The following is a 15,770-nucleotide window of genomic DNA, read 5'->3' as shown; positions in this document are numbered from 1 at the left end:
ATTTGGAGTTCAGGCTGGTGTTGTAGAAGGTGCAGAGCGCGTTGTCCGGGTAGCTGGTGGCATAAGCTAATAGAATAAACTGTCTGGTATGGTCCTCGAGAGAACGTCCTTCCTGCTTCAGCAGAAGGATGAGGAATTCGGGACGATAGAGGGGATCCATAGAACACTACGAAACAAAAAGACTTTGAAAACACAAAAACAAAACGGAGGGGAAAAACACACAGTTTTCTATTTTCTTCTTTTGGTCGGGTCTTCTGTCACGGTTTTACGCTGCCTGAAGGAATACGGAGTCGAGGATAAACAGAATAAGGCTTTTAATATATCCAACACAGGGGATATCCAACATGGAGCACAGAGGTAGACACACGTAAGTAGCAAGTGATGAATGAAGACCCGACAAAACAGAACTGAAAGGACAAGGCTTAAGTACAAAGGATAATTGGGGAAACACAGGTGGGTGGAATCATTAAATTAACAGGGACATGGAACACATGAGGAAGATAATAGACACACCTGGGAACTAATCACGGAAGACAGAAACTGGGTCACTGGGGCAAAAACATTAAATGAGTCCAGGTGTGTGACAATACTACTTGTATTCTATTTTGTTTAATTTGTATGGTATTTTTATTTATAATTTTGTGTACTCCTGCCCAGGGACACCAGATTAAATTTAGCTCTATAGCTAATTCTGGGGTAATACTTTATTATATATATGTGTGTAACTAACATATGCCTCGTCTCTAATGAACTATAAAAAAAACTGATTGTTAAATTAACATATGTGATTAAACTAAGAACATATGCACTGTAGATGTTATTTGCTCAGCTTCTGTTCTGAATTTAGACATCTGAAATCTATTAAGCTTTACCAACCATTTATATATTTTTTTAACCATATCAATTATATAGATCTTATGCTGATTAAATGACCAAAATTTAGCCTTTTTCATATTTTTGTTATCAATCGACAGCTGTGCACAGTTTGTTGATTAACAGAAGTGGTCAGCATAGTCCATAAATAATGATCTGGTTCTGTTATTTGAATTGTTGTGAATAAATGTTGTACTTTATTAGCCATCAGACACCCTGTTCTTTATTGCATTGGCTCTGACCACGTGAAATCACATATTGACTAACCACTAATTAATCCATTTTTAACCCTGGGTTAAGTAATGCATCACACTTGAAAGAGGGTTAGCACTGGGTTACAGTGAACAAATAACCCAAAGGAAATTATGAACAATGTGAAATACGGAACAGGATTGTATTTGAAGTTTTAAAAGCCCAATCAATCTGGTCACTTTTCCCAGTTTCCTCTCAGAGACCACCCTGCTTAACAAAGGCCAAATAAAAGAAAACAAAATGATGGGGTGCGTGTCAAGTGCTGATTGCGGCTGCAGGAAAAGAGGAGAAATTATTTATACAGATTTTACCGCTGTACTCTGAAGAGGTGGTAAATACTTGGAGTTAAAAAATGAGACAAATCAAAACAGGTTGTCCACACTAATGGCAACGTGTTGTGGTCTGAGAGAGTTATTGCTAAAGGAAATTATGTTATCAATACATCTTGTGGTTCTTTATCTAGAGTACAAATTGTTATGATAGCTGCACAGTTAAATTGTAGAAATATTCTTTTGCAAAATTAGTTTTTTTTTCTTAGTGTCAAGAACTGAAGAAAGTTCAGCTTTGTCTAAAATCACTGATCTACAGAGAACTGAATTGCTCATGACCTCATAAAAGTGAAGCCACTGCGCCGCCATACTGGTTTACGGAGCCCCGCACATGGCATGCAGGAAAAAAGCTAAATCATGTGTACGATTTACTAATTAGTTCCCTCAGTGTACTAAAACGTGCACACAATTACTATTTTGTACACTCGATTTATAAATTGTGCGCACAATTTACTAATTATTTCCTTCAATAGTCCTTCAAATCGTACACACGATTTACCAAATCGAGAGAACGCAATAGCAAATCAAGAGAATGCCATAGCTATTGTGTGCACATTTTAATACATTGAGGGAACGGATTAGTAAATCATGCACACAATTTATTTATTTATTCTTGCATGTCATGTACAGGGCTCCGTACTGGTTTGTATTCCCATACATTCTATTGAATTAGTAAAAATTAATCAATGAAATAATTAATGGAAAAAAACAACCTGGTATCATGGCATAAATGGGTACACTTTTTAGTGAAATATGTACATATCGTGCGGTTTCCAAAATAAATTAAAAATTTACAGTTTCGATTAATAAAGCATAATTTTCCCACAACTACTTGATGAATATCATGTTATGACTTCAAAAGAATATTAATATGCTGGGAGAGCTTTTGAATGTTAGCATTGCACATATCCAGTTTCATATCTATGGGTTTTCATAGAAAGGGGACAACCTTTCATAGGTTTGTTCAGTAGCTCACGGAGTACAGAGATGTACTTGAGAGGCAAGGAGCTCTGGTTTGAATCCCGTGTAACCATGGTCCGACAAAGCAGTTCAAATCTGCATGTAAGGAAGTTCAAATGTCACGGTTGCATCAACAAATATGTTTTTATATCAGTTTTGCATTTGTTAACACTATCTGGAGCTGCAGAAATTAACAATTTGGAATGCATTCAACTCAGCATGAGCCAAGGAATTGGAGTAGAAAAGAATTTTGCTGATTAGAATAAAGGGTACAAAACTTTCACCCTTTCAAAAAGGTATTTTTAAATACTAATACTTACCTTTAAAGGAAGTAAAACAAAGCATACAAAGGAGTATAACAAAAGAGTACTTTCAATGTTCCACAAGAGATAATGAGCACAACTAAACACAATCCAAACAATAGCAGACAAAGGAATCAGGGGAGAACACAGGACTTATAAATATTGAATGTAAATAGGGCAGACATCACCAGGGGGCCGACTGATGGAGATGACGCCAGTGGAGTAGGAGCCCAGGATGGAGCAGAGCAGCCGCAGAGCCAGGGTGCCACCGCGGATCCGGAGGGCCAAGGCGGAGAAGAAGGCTCAGGCGATCGAGGCAGCGGCAGGGCTCTGGAAGACCGTGGCAGAGCAGGAGCAACTGAAGATGGAGGCGAAGCCATAGGGGTGGAGTTCCAAGGCGCCGGATGGTCGATGACTCACCATGGTGGAGCCGGAGGGAGGGGGAGCTCGGTGGAGCTGGTGGGATGACAGACCACAGTTGAGATGAGAGTGTTAGGAACCAAGACAGAGCCGATGGGTTGAAGGACTGAGGCGGAGTCCAGGACTTGAAGGCTGGAAGCAGAGACAGGAGATCCTCACGCCAAGGTGGAGTTGGAGACTGGAAGTCCCGAGGCGGATCAGAGAGCCCTGATGGCACTGACTGAGGTTGAGCTGAGAAACTGGCTGGTTTAAGAGGTGGGAGAGGGAGGCTGGGAGGGAACACAGGAGGACTTGAGCTGGGCAGAACCAGCAGAGATTCAGGGCTGGATGGAACCAGCAGAGATGCAGGAGATTTAGGGCTGGGCAGAACTAGCCTGGCTGCGGTGGGCTTTTGCATTTGCTCTGTGCAGGGGGATGACGGCTGGCTGATCTCTGGTTTGTGAATGGGGCTGGAGATATCCTCCTCAGTGGGGCATAATTCACAATTCACCTATTCCAAAAAAGCGGCAAAACCGTTCGCTGGCAGGCTTACACTGCTCGCTCAGGCTGGTGCTGTAGAAAACACAGATGTAGCTGTCCGGGAAGTGGGTAAGGCCAATGGCGATTCTAGGGGGTGGCCTGGGGTGGCCGGGGCCACCCCTGAAAGCTCATTGGCCGCCCCTGTGGCCACCCCAGATCTGATCGCTAGTTGGTCAAGTTCGTCAACACAAGAAAGGAGAAATGCTGTCAATCAATGATGACATTTTACATTTTTAACTAACACAGTATGGTCGTACGGAGACTGAGAGCTGATTTCTGCTCAGCGGACGTTTGGCCATGCAGGTCAGGTGACCTGTGAGATGAGCGCGCGCGCTGCACCTACTGCTGCTGGTCCGTGAAACACAGGAGGACGGTCACACACAGAGTAGCAACGACAAAAACGCTTGAATCAGTCGATTGAGATGTATGATAAATCAATGTTTAGTTATATCGTAGTTCTCTCTGAATGTGTAGGAAAAGTGTATCTAGCACTAAGTAGCATCTTAAAGTCGAACTACACTGCACTGGCTAGCGTAGCAGCCTGCAAACTAAGTTAAGCATGGAAGTTTAGCAGCAGTCAATCTGTTGCCCTCGAAATGTCTGTTTCCCTTTACGCAAACATAGTCAAGTCACCTTTATTTATATAGCACTTTTAACAAAAAGGATTGCGTCAAAGCAACTGAACAAAATTAATTAGGAAAACAGTGTGTCAATAATGCAGAATGACAGTTAAAGGCAGTTCATCTTTGATTCAGTGATGTCATCATCTCAGTTCAGTTGCCGAGTACGATCAGAACTAGCGTGCACAAGAAGCGAGACTGCATGTACGGCAAGTCAAATGGTTCAAAATACCGTCCTACCCCCCCTTTATTCAATAAACTATAAACCTGGTAAACAGACTCTGTGCCTTGGTCAGAAAGAATAATCTTTGTTGCCCCAAACCTGTGAAATAAATTAATGCGGTACACAACTGCTTTATATTTAGTCAGAATAGCATAGGCTATTTTGTGTAATGGTCAATAAATGTACTCATTTAAATTTTTGGTCCTGAACATGCATTTGTGACTTTCCCCACTAAATTAATCCTAGCTGTTAACATAACATAATCAGTTTATATGTCTCAAAGCAGTGTTGAAAAGGAAAATATTTAGGAGCCTTTTTAACCATTTATCAATGCCTTGCTTTTTTCTAATTCTAAGATAAAAATTGTCTGGCCTCTTTTTGTCCAGCAGCCACTTTTCTTCTAAACTTTACATTGTTTTCTGAGGAGATGTGATTATGTTTGCCATCTATTGAAATAGCTTTATTGTTAAAATCTAAACAAATAACCTGCAATGAGGTTCTAAAGGCCTAATTGAAGGAATATACCTATATAAACCGAAATTAGAAAACAGGTCATTGTCCATGTGCTAGTTGCTTTAAGTCAGTTAAGTATAGTTTCTTGACAAGCACTGACTTTTTGTTATTATAAAGTGTTGGTGTATCATTATACTCACTTTACTATGAAAAAATGTGTTAGTGTAGAGAAGTTGCTTACCATTAACTTGGAAATTGGAGGAACATATGCAAGTTAAATATTTCTGCTCTTTTTTTTAAGACATGGATAAATACCTTGAGTTTTGTAATTTAGAATTTCCTCATATAGGTTTGATCTATGTGAACTATATTCCACTGTATCAGTAAGAAGGTAAACAGATTAATCATAGAATATTAGTTCAAATGTATTGTTGCTCTATATTGAAACATCAGCATTTGGACATCAGCATGGACAGATATACTAATTTGCAATGGAAAAATTAAACTGCAAAAACTCGGACATAAGACAAAAACAAAGGAACAACTGCAAGATGAAGAAAAATAATAATAGAACATTAACTGGAGTGTGAGAATCATTTTACTATGCTGCAGTGTAGCAAGAGATTTGTCCCTTTTTGCTTTCCTTACATCCAGGTGTGTTTGGTGTATTTGCAGGTGGCAGAATTTAGGCTACTTTGGGGCAATGTTTGATAAACTATTTGGTTGGGTTTATTACAAAGACCTTGCAACCCGAGGGGAAACAAGAATTCCAGAGGGGAACAGAATCAACTGCTGCGCCATGAAATATGAAAAGCTATTTTCTGGACTGAAGACTTAGGGTGTCTTTTGCAGATGTGTGTGTTCAGTATAGCTAATGTTATATTTTTGGCCAACCAGTGTGTGAAATATAGTGTGACAGCCTAGATTTAAGTAACTATAACACAAGAACAAGCTTTGACTTATTTATTTGCTCTGTGATTAAAGGGCTGTTTAAAGTCTTTTAGTCTTGAAGATGTCTACATCTAAGTCATGAAATCACAGAAAAGGTGATTAAAGCTGCAAACTGTGCGTGTATAAGCAGCAAACCACGTATCTCAAATGCATGTTCAAATAAAATATAGCCTATTCTGCAATTCGAGGTCACAATATCAGACGCAAGTTGATTTGTATTTTTTTATTAGTAATTTTATTTTATAGTACAGTGCACTTATACTATAAAATATGCGAAAATTAAACCATTTAAATGCATGAACAGAATGAGCAATATTGTTGTTGACTTCAGGAGATCAGACACTCAGCACGTTCCTCTGACACCCTATACCCTACAGCACCCTACAGCATACTCCCACAATATGGTATGCCACACACTGCACTTTAACATTTACAGCTCAATGCTGGGCTATACATACACACTGCATTTAATACAATAACCTACCCATTACTACCGGATACCATCCGATGCACATCCATTACATTTCTTTATCCAGTTCACGTACACTCTGTTGCACCTTAGCATATTTTTAAGCATTTATATGTTTACAGAATGCAGAACGTGTACATTCTGAGTATAGTGTTTAATCTGTAGTGCTAACTGTATGTATGTACATATTGCGTATAATGTGTAGTGTTAACTGCAAGTTTGTCTAATAGTACACTGTGTGTCCTGACCATATGTATGTGCATATTGCACACTTTCACCTGTTGAAGTCTGTTGGTTATATGTTAACTGTTTCTGCAATTTCTGGAGCAAGCTCCTAAGAATTTCACTCACCAAGACACATGTGCTGTGGTGATGTGACAATAAAAGTGACTTGACTTGACCATCAACAGTGAGCAGCACCAAGTTCCTGGGTGTGCACATCACAGAGGACCTCTCCTGGACCAACAACACCGCAGTACTGGCCAAGAAATCACAGCAGCGCCTAGTTCCCCCGCAAACTGAGAGGAGCTAGAGCACTGTATGTTCACTTCACTGATTTGCACTAATCTGCCATGTGCCTTGCGCTGCTTTACTGAACTTGATTTTTAATTTTACTATATGTCTTTTTTACATTCCCTTGTTGTATAGTTGTATCTACATTTTATATATGATCTAGATTTTTAGGCTCTACTGTTAATATTATCTGTATGCACTGGGGGTCTGAAAGTAACGCAATTTCGATTCTCTGTATGTATGTACTGTAAAAGTGGAAGAATTAATAATAATTAATTCATTACATTTATATAATGCTTTTCTAGGCACTCAAAGTGCTTTACATTTTTTACATAAACCAAATTTTATGAATTAAAAAAAACATCCATATATTTGGGGCAGATACTTTTTTTTTTTTTTTTTGAAAGAAATCAACAAATATATTTAGCAAGGACACATCAAACCGTTCAAAATTGACAACAAAGACACTTACAGTTAAAAAATTTTTTTCTAAGATTTCTATTTAAAAATAAAAAAGTTGTTCGTTTGAGCTTTCTATTCAGCAAAGAATCCTGAAAAATGCAAAAATGATTTCCAAGAATGTTAATCAGCTTTACATCACTGAAATAAACTACATTTAAAAAATTAATTCAAACAAAAATCCTCTGTTGTAAATCATAGTAATATTTTATATTATTTCAGTCTTACTCTATTTTTAATCAAATACATGCCGCCTTGGTGAGCATAAGAGATGTCTTTCAAAAACATTGTAATATATATATATATATATATATACACTGTATATTTAAAATTAAATATTTATGATATTATATATATAAAACACAGAGTAACAGTTTGGTTTTGCGGTTTGCAAGTCCTGTTCCTTGCATTTTCAAACCTGAACTCTTTTCATCACAAAATCTATTTTTAAAGGTATTATTTTATTCACCCTTGAAATGTATAATGATGCTTATCTGTAACAAGGCTGATGGTCTGTGCTGAACTAATGTTCTGATTGAACGACCAGCCAGTGCGCAGCCCTGCAGGAGCTAAATGAAGGAAACGTGCCAGCATGTTTTACAATATGTCCAGAACCGACAGCTGATGAACTGACCGTAGCTCTCCGTGCTCACAGCACACACAACACAAATGCACGATTCGATCACACTGAGCAGTGAGTCAGTGAAGCACTGTCTTTGCCACCAGCTCCGTAATTGTTCTGTTAGGAAGGCCCCCCTCCCACTGTCCCAAAAAAATAAAAAACCTCCGATAACATTCGTAGAGTAATGGAGCCGAGGGCATGCGCTGGAGCAGGGTGATATTTCACGAGTGAGAGTGATAATTCCTGATGGAGCAGAAGTGCCGCCAGTGATCTGCCTTTATCTCACCGCTCATATTTCACTCACTCAGCCATCGCCACGGAGAGACACTTTATCATTATTTTACACAAAACAGCAATAAGCACAACTAACCCAGGAAAACAGGAGCCTTGTACAGACTTCCGCCCCACCTGTGTCCAACAAGAAACACAGCGCTGGGGGGAAACAAAGCTATTTTGGGACAATGTAACTCTCTGCTCCCTCCGCCTTCGGATATTAGCCGCCTATTGTGGTGATATAATGATCTCTTCGATACAGCTGCAGGAATGACTCACGCTCAATCCTATCCAATACCTCCCCAAACGAGGCCTACATTAACTCTCGGTCGTACTGTACCTGCTGATGCTTCTCGAATTCCAGTTTGATGGGAGACTTGATGCAGTTGCAGGTGTCGTGGTACGTCTGTTTGAGAGCCAGGTCCATCAGGTGTTTGTGATAGGCTCCCGCCACATTTCCACAGATGAAGATGATGATGTTAGCCAGGATCTGCAAACACACGCACAAAACATATTTTTTTTCAGAATATTACTTTTTTACTGTTGTGTGCTTATATATATTACTGACATGCACACCCATCGCCGATTTATGATATATAGATTACAAGATATAATATTGTTTACATTCAATGTATAAATATTATTATCATCAATATTATCAATATTATTGTAATCTATACATCATAAATTTACCAAAACATATTGTCAGACAAATTAAACTATAAATAAATAATCTCAATAATAATTTTATGGTTGGGGTTTATGATAAATTTCTCAGAAAAAAAAGAATAAAGTAACAATGCATTCAATCTTAAAATACTCTCCTTTAAACAAAAATAATTGTATGTTTATTGCTAAATTTCTTTTGTTTTGGGGTGAAAATAAACCTTAATTACTAACTCAATTAAATTCAGCAATAAAGTTCTCAGAAACCTAAATTCTAAGCAAGTGTTTATAAATGATCAAACTGGTAATGGACATGTTAAATATTCAGTGCTGAATGAATGTGGAAATGTGTGAGTGTGTAATCAATACAGCATTGCCTCGTATGTACAGGAAGACATTAGTGTCAGACCACAGACACTTCAGGAAAATACACACAGCAAGCCAAATGGCTTTTGACTGAGTTTCAAATGGCAGAGGTAAGCGCATTAGCACAAGACAGAATCAGTATAAGGATCCAGAGAGGGATGTGCCTCGACATGGATTTAAAAGATATTGATCTTCAGGAAAAGTGAATTCAGTCCAGCCCATGAAAAAGCTTTCAGCAGCCTCCTGCGTTATGTTAGTCTGAACAAATATCAACACAGTACCGAAAATGGAGCTCTTATCTTTCACAAATGGAGAGCAGGATGTGTTGAATAATTGGGTTTAATTGCAATAACTGAAACTGTAGACACAACAAGGCATGAGAAATGACAAATCCTACAATAATGAAGATTTTGGCTCGTGAATATCGGTTCTGTCTGGAATATTCCAAAAGATGATGTAAAGATAAATGCTGTAATATTTTTATAATGTAAAAAAAAAAAAGAAGAAAATCAACAAATAAATTTCAAAAGGCTTCATTTTCTTTAAGTAAAATGTAATTGTAGCTTGATGAAAACGCTAGAATTTAATTATACAACATAATTCTAATAAATTAATGAATAACTAAATAAATAAAATGAAAGTGAAGTGACATTCAGCCAAGTATGGTGACCCATATTTAACCCATCCGAAATGCACACACACAGAGCAGTGAACACACACACACAGTGAGCACACACCCGGAGCAGTGGGCAGCCTTTTATGCTGCGGCGCCCGGGGAGCAGTTGGGGGTTCAGTGCCTTGCTCAAGGGCACCTAAGTCATGGTATTGAAGGTGGAGAGAGAGCTGTTCATGCACTCCCCCCACCCACAATTCCATCCGGCCCAAGACTAGAACCCACAACCCTTCGATTGGGAGTCCAACCCTCTAACCATTAGGCCACGACTTCCCCCGTAAAATTCCCCCGACTGAATAAATGAATGAATAAATAAAAAAAAATATAAATAAAAGACAAATCAGATTGATAAAAATTCTGTAAATATCTCATTTAATTATATTTTAAATAAATAAATAAGCAAACAAGCAAGCAAACAAACAAATAAACATAAAACTTGCTTAATTTTTAAGTCAAATTAAATTTTGTCAATATATAATGTAATTATATTTTACAGTTCGAATAAATTTATGAATGAATAAATAAATAAATACAAAACAGGCTTCATTTTAAATAAAATTAGACTGATTTAAATTCTGTAAATATCTTATTATATTCTATAATTTAAACAAATAAATAAGGAAACAAGCGAGCAAAAAACAGATACATATAAAACGTGCATCATTTTTAAGTCAAATGTAATTTTATCATTATAGAATTTAATTATATTTTACAATATAAATATTTATTACAAAATAAATAAATATAAAATAGGTTTCTTTATAAAATTAGATTTTGATGTAAATTATGTAAACTTCTAATTTAATTATATTTTACAATTTAAAGACTTAAACAAATATAAAATGTGCTTACATTTTTTCGACTGGATGTATATATAATTTAATCATATATATTTTTTAATTTAAAAACAAAATTGATTACTTTTAAAAGAACAGATTCACGCACAGAGTAAATCAGCTCAAATCAACACTATTTTGAAAGATTATCTCATGAATATTAATAAGGTTTATGGTAGGTTGTGATGTCACGGATAAATAAGTTTGATACCATGAACCACGAAAAACGAGTCTTGTAGTATTTTTAGCACATAATGTAGCTTTTTGATTTTTTTTTTTTACAAGAGGGACAAGTCGAAATTATTTTCTGTTGTAATAGACAGTATACCATAAATACTGCCAATAAAACATAATTTGCATCCGAGCTCGGGAACATTTCTTTAATTTGCTCCATTTATGTGGTCAATCTAGTCTGAGCTTCAAATCTGCACCTTCTCCATGGCAACCTCCACACATGCGTCCGAGTTGAGCGGTGGAGTAAGAGCAGACGGGGTTGTTAAAGTTCACCCCAGACTGTGCAAAGGCCTCAGCCTTTTTTATTAGACCACAACCTCCTGCTATTATCACTCAATGACATTATTAGCAGATTAAACATCGTCTCCTGCAGCAGATTACACAACACTCTCCATCAATCAGGAACAGAGTCAACAACTCCTCAACTCATCATCTCGAGGTACATTGTTTGGCTTCTAGAAACGGATCGCGACCAATCGAACATTAGCTTGACAGACTACAGGAGAAGATCTCTGTCTGGGTTTCTCTCACTCGACTGGGGTTTCTCTCTCCAGCGAGAGTGCTTTAGTGCTTTCTCCACCAAACTTTTGGAGTAAAAACAACTCATAAAACATATCAGTCCACAAACAATGTCCAACTGTGTTTGTACACGGACAGTATACTTACATTCTCTCGAGTAAAGACAATTTACACCGTTGTCATTTCCTGCACACCTCGGCTTTAATTAGTTTTAGTTTTTTATTTAATAGTATTTAATAGCACTGGGAGATGGAAATGAAGGTAGCAATTCAGCAATCATTATTTTTTTCATTTTAACATTATTTATTTTTTAGCTGACTGACTTCTTTGACTGATTAGGGATTAATTTCTTTAATTATTAATTATATTTCATCCCAAAAGAAACAAACAAAAGAAAAAAAAAAACATTCAGTTAGTTTTTTTTTTCACAAAGACATATAAATCTGACTATTAATTGTAATTTTTTTTGTTTTTTTTTATATTTAGGCTTTTTGTTTTTTAAGTTTTAGTTTTAGTAATTTTGCTACTTCAATGGAAATTCATGTGTATTTATAAATGATATAAAAATTATTTTTTTTCCAACATTTCATGTATACAACATCAAATACAACTAAACACAATTAAATGATATTTTCAAACCTTTTGGAAAACAAAATGACAAAACAAAATTATGCCTTGCCTGTGTGATATTAGTGATATTAATGTGATATTAGTGATATATTAATAAGTGATATTAACCAAAATGCAGCATGTTGTCTCTCTCTCTTTCTCTTCAGGCATATGCTATTTAAGGGCTGCTCCACCTGCATGAGACACACCTGTATCTCACTGGGAGAGTTTTACAGGACAGCTCCTCCGAGATCAGCCGTCATAAGTCATTCTTCTTGCTGTAATCGCTGTACGGGACGAAGAGGCCAGTCATAAAAGTAAACGAACACAGAGCTGGGTCTGCGGGGAACCGTCGTAGCATAATTACAAAACACCGGCATCTGACATCATCTCTGCAACTCTGACCCAGACAGACGTGACCCTTGTTTTCAACTTTGTTATTTTTTTTTTTTCGCCTCTGATTAACACGAGACCTTGGGTTGCCGAGTACGTCAGCTGTGAACGTCCTGAGAGTGACGTACGAAGCCTTGAAAGCCTCTAACAAACAAGGTCTGACCCGCAGCTCTGGAGAGCACCTCACATAAAGAGGTGGTAACGCTTGTAACGAGAGTGTGGAAAGCTTGATTAAGTGCGTGTGAAGGGGCGTTAAGGTTGGTTTTAATGAAGCTCTCCTAGTGCTTGAGAACCGCGTGGAGGACTGACCGCGGTGAAAGTGTTTACCGTGTCTAAAGAGGATTCTTTTTAAGGTTTTAAATTGGCCTGGACAACAAGCTTATAATAACAATCTACGCCCTTCCGCTACAAGCGTCTTGAACCCGATGCTGCTGCTGCTGCCTCTTGGACTCGACCTGACAGCCAGTATGTTTGTGTTCCTGTGCACCATGTGACTGGACTGTTGCCTTGGTTACATGCGCTGTGTTTAGGGCCGGTCTGAAAAACATATCTGCCTGAGATCTGCTTAGGAAAATAATAACAAAAAGAAAGGTTCTGGAAAACCAATAGAAAGGTAGGCATGAATTATTATTTAAGAGTTAGGTAAGACTCTTTAGGACAGTAATAGAACAAAAAGCAGTGCAAGTGAATGCACTCTGTGTGCATGTCAAATATATGTTTTTATGTAGCTAAAGAGAGAAATATAGTGAGACATAAAATGTACAGTGGGTGTGGAAAGTATTCAGAACCCCTTAAATGTTTCACTCTTTGTTATATTGCAGCCATTTGCTAAAATCATTTAAGTACATGCACTGTGAGCTGTAAGGTCTTATATAGACAGGTGTGTGGCTTTCCTAATCAAGTCCAGTCAGTATAATCAAACACAGCTGGACTCAAATGAAGGTGTAGGATCTGAAGAAATGGACAGCACCTGAGTTAAACATATGAGTGCCACAGCAAAGGGTCTGAATACTTATGACCGTGTGATATTTCAGTTTTTCTTGTTTAATAAATCTGCAAAAATGTCAACAATTCTGTGTTTATCTGTCAATATGGGGTGCTGTGTGTACATTAATGAGAAAAAAATGTTAGCAAATGGCTGCAATATAACAAAGAGTGAAAAAATTAAGGGGGTCTGAATACTTTCCGTACCCACTGTGTGTGTGTGTGTGTATATATATATATATAGGCGAGACATGGGCAATTTGTCACACATTTTACTCCAGTGAATACTTCTCAGGAATGTTTAATTTTTAAAGGTGAGTTTTTGCATAGACCCATATATTATAGTCTTGCCTAAAAAAAAAGCATTATTACCCAGAAAAGAGAGGTACAATTAATCAACACACGCTGACCTTTTGTGACGGCATGCAAATGAGTTCCAATAACTGGACTTGCAGTCATGCTACATGAAGCAAGTTGTCACAATCGGGACCTGCTGTTTATTAATTTGATAAAAACGTTGTTGTTCTTTAATATATGAAATGCTAAAAGTTGGTTATTCACTGGAATTTCAGCAAAATTGAACAGCATAATTACACAACACAAAATATTATATGAAACTGGAAAAATTGTTACAGCTACGTTTAGTCATTTGGCAGACGCTTTCATCCAAAGTGACTTGAGGAATACAAGTGATTAATCATAAGATGGCACTAAACACAAGAGATGCCAGTTATACAAGATTTCAGTCTTCATTCAGAATAGTAAAAGCTGGGAGAGTAAGTGATAAAGGATAATAACAGAATGAAAAGTGAAGGCATGGAATGTTTTTAGGAAGATGCGGTTAGATGCTCATGGAAGAGATGAGTTTTCAGTTGTGAGGGATTGGGCTTTTCGGATGGGGATAGGAACTTCACGTACAGTAAGTCACGACTGGAAGCCAGTGTAGAGAGATATTAAAGGGTAAAGTAAAAACAAAAATATCCTCCCATTATTTTGGCAGCGGATTTGGTACATTTTACAATGATTCAAACTTGTGTGACTACTTGCCCCACAAAACATTTTGGAAAAATACCATCATTATAGAAATTCTTTAATTTGCTCATTATCAGTACATCAACCACATAACTGTACACTTCCTTCAGTGCTGAGATGAGATTGTACTCTCACACTAATCTGCCCCATTTAGTAAATCTGGCCTTTAGTTCTGAATTGGTCCCATAACTGAGGAAGTCTGCATCATTGATTCTGTTCCTTTCCTCTTTATGACTGTGAAGCTGCTTTGAACTGATCAGTATCAGACTCCAACATTTGTGAACTTACATGATGCATTTTCAACGGGACACACTTACAATTTTTAAAACAGTGGTGTTGTACTGAGCTTTATTGACACTTTTTACCCTATTACTTTGCACTTTAAAATACAAGTCTAAATATATGTTTATTGGTATATGTTACAGATGGCAGAATTCATTAACTGAAATATAAAACACAACCCTCTTTACGTTTTCATTTTACAAATATAAAGCATACTGATATGTTGTCCAGCCGATATTCAGTCAAACGGATGCTACATTAGTGCTGTACTATGGTAAAGTTCAATAAATCAATATAAAAGTTATGAAACTTAACTTGGTGCTCAGCCAAAATGATACGAGTAGGAACAAATGATAGATTCAAGCAACCAAACATTGCCTGATAGATATACCTGGAATTAATTATATCTGATGTTTAACCATGACAGAGACATCAGAGCCAGCGGCAAATGTCAGAAAGACTAGCCGAGGTAAGGCTGCTCTCGGCGGGAAGCACTGAAAAACTATTAAAACAACATTTCATGACACAATATCATCAGCATTTTGAAAATGATGTGGGTTTAACGCTTGCTGGTTGGTGCAAAATGTATTGTGGGTTACCTGCTTCCTCCAGTTCACACAAGTCACCTCTTGATTCACCTCAATAAAAGAGGCAGAGCAAGAACACATCCGGGATTTGAACTGTACTTGGCTAGATGTGAACACTGCTTGGTCAATGGTGACTGATGAAGCAGCACAACTCGAAATCATTTGAGAAATGGTTTTAGTTTGTTTGCTAACTTCTGTCGCTTCATAACAAAGTTGTTCATATCAGGTTCATTACTTTTCATTTGTGTTTTTCCATTTCGCTTGACTGCTTGTTCTGACACTTAAACTCATTCTGCATAAAACATACTACATTTAGAAACAAATGAACTTAGTTCAAGATATATTCTCTGC

General features: G+C 37.2%; 1 protein-coding gene across 1 annotated transcript in view; it reads right to left on the bottom strand.

Moving 5' to 3' along the window:
• Positions 1-15,770, bottom strand: part of LOC127935848 (adenylate cyclase type 2-like) — a 73,326-nt gene that overhangs the window by 37,332 nt on the left and 20,224 nt on the right. Inside the window, exon 4 of the mRNA XM_052534037.1 lies at positions 8,579-8,728. Within this exon, the coding sequence (XP_052389997.1) occupies positions 8,579-8,728 (150 nt within the window). The remainder of the gene's footprint in view (positions 1-8,578; positions 8,729-15,770) is intronic.

This window comes from Carassius gibelio, chromosome A19 (genome assembly GCF_023724105.1).
Source record: "Carassius gibelio isolate Cgi1373 ecotype wild population from Czech Republic chromosome A19, carGib1.2-hapl.c, whole genome shotgun sequence".
Classification (NCBI taxonomy): Eukaryota; Metazoa; Chordata; class Actinopteri; order Cypriniformes; family Cyprinidae; genus Carassius; species Carassius gibelio.
This window is presented reverse-complemented; position numbering and strand designations above follow the sequence as displayed.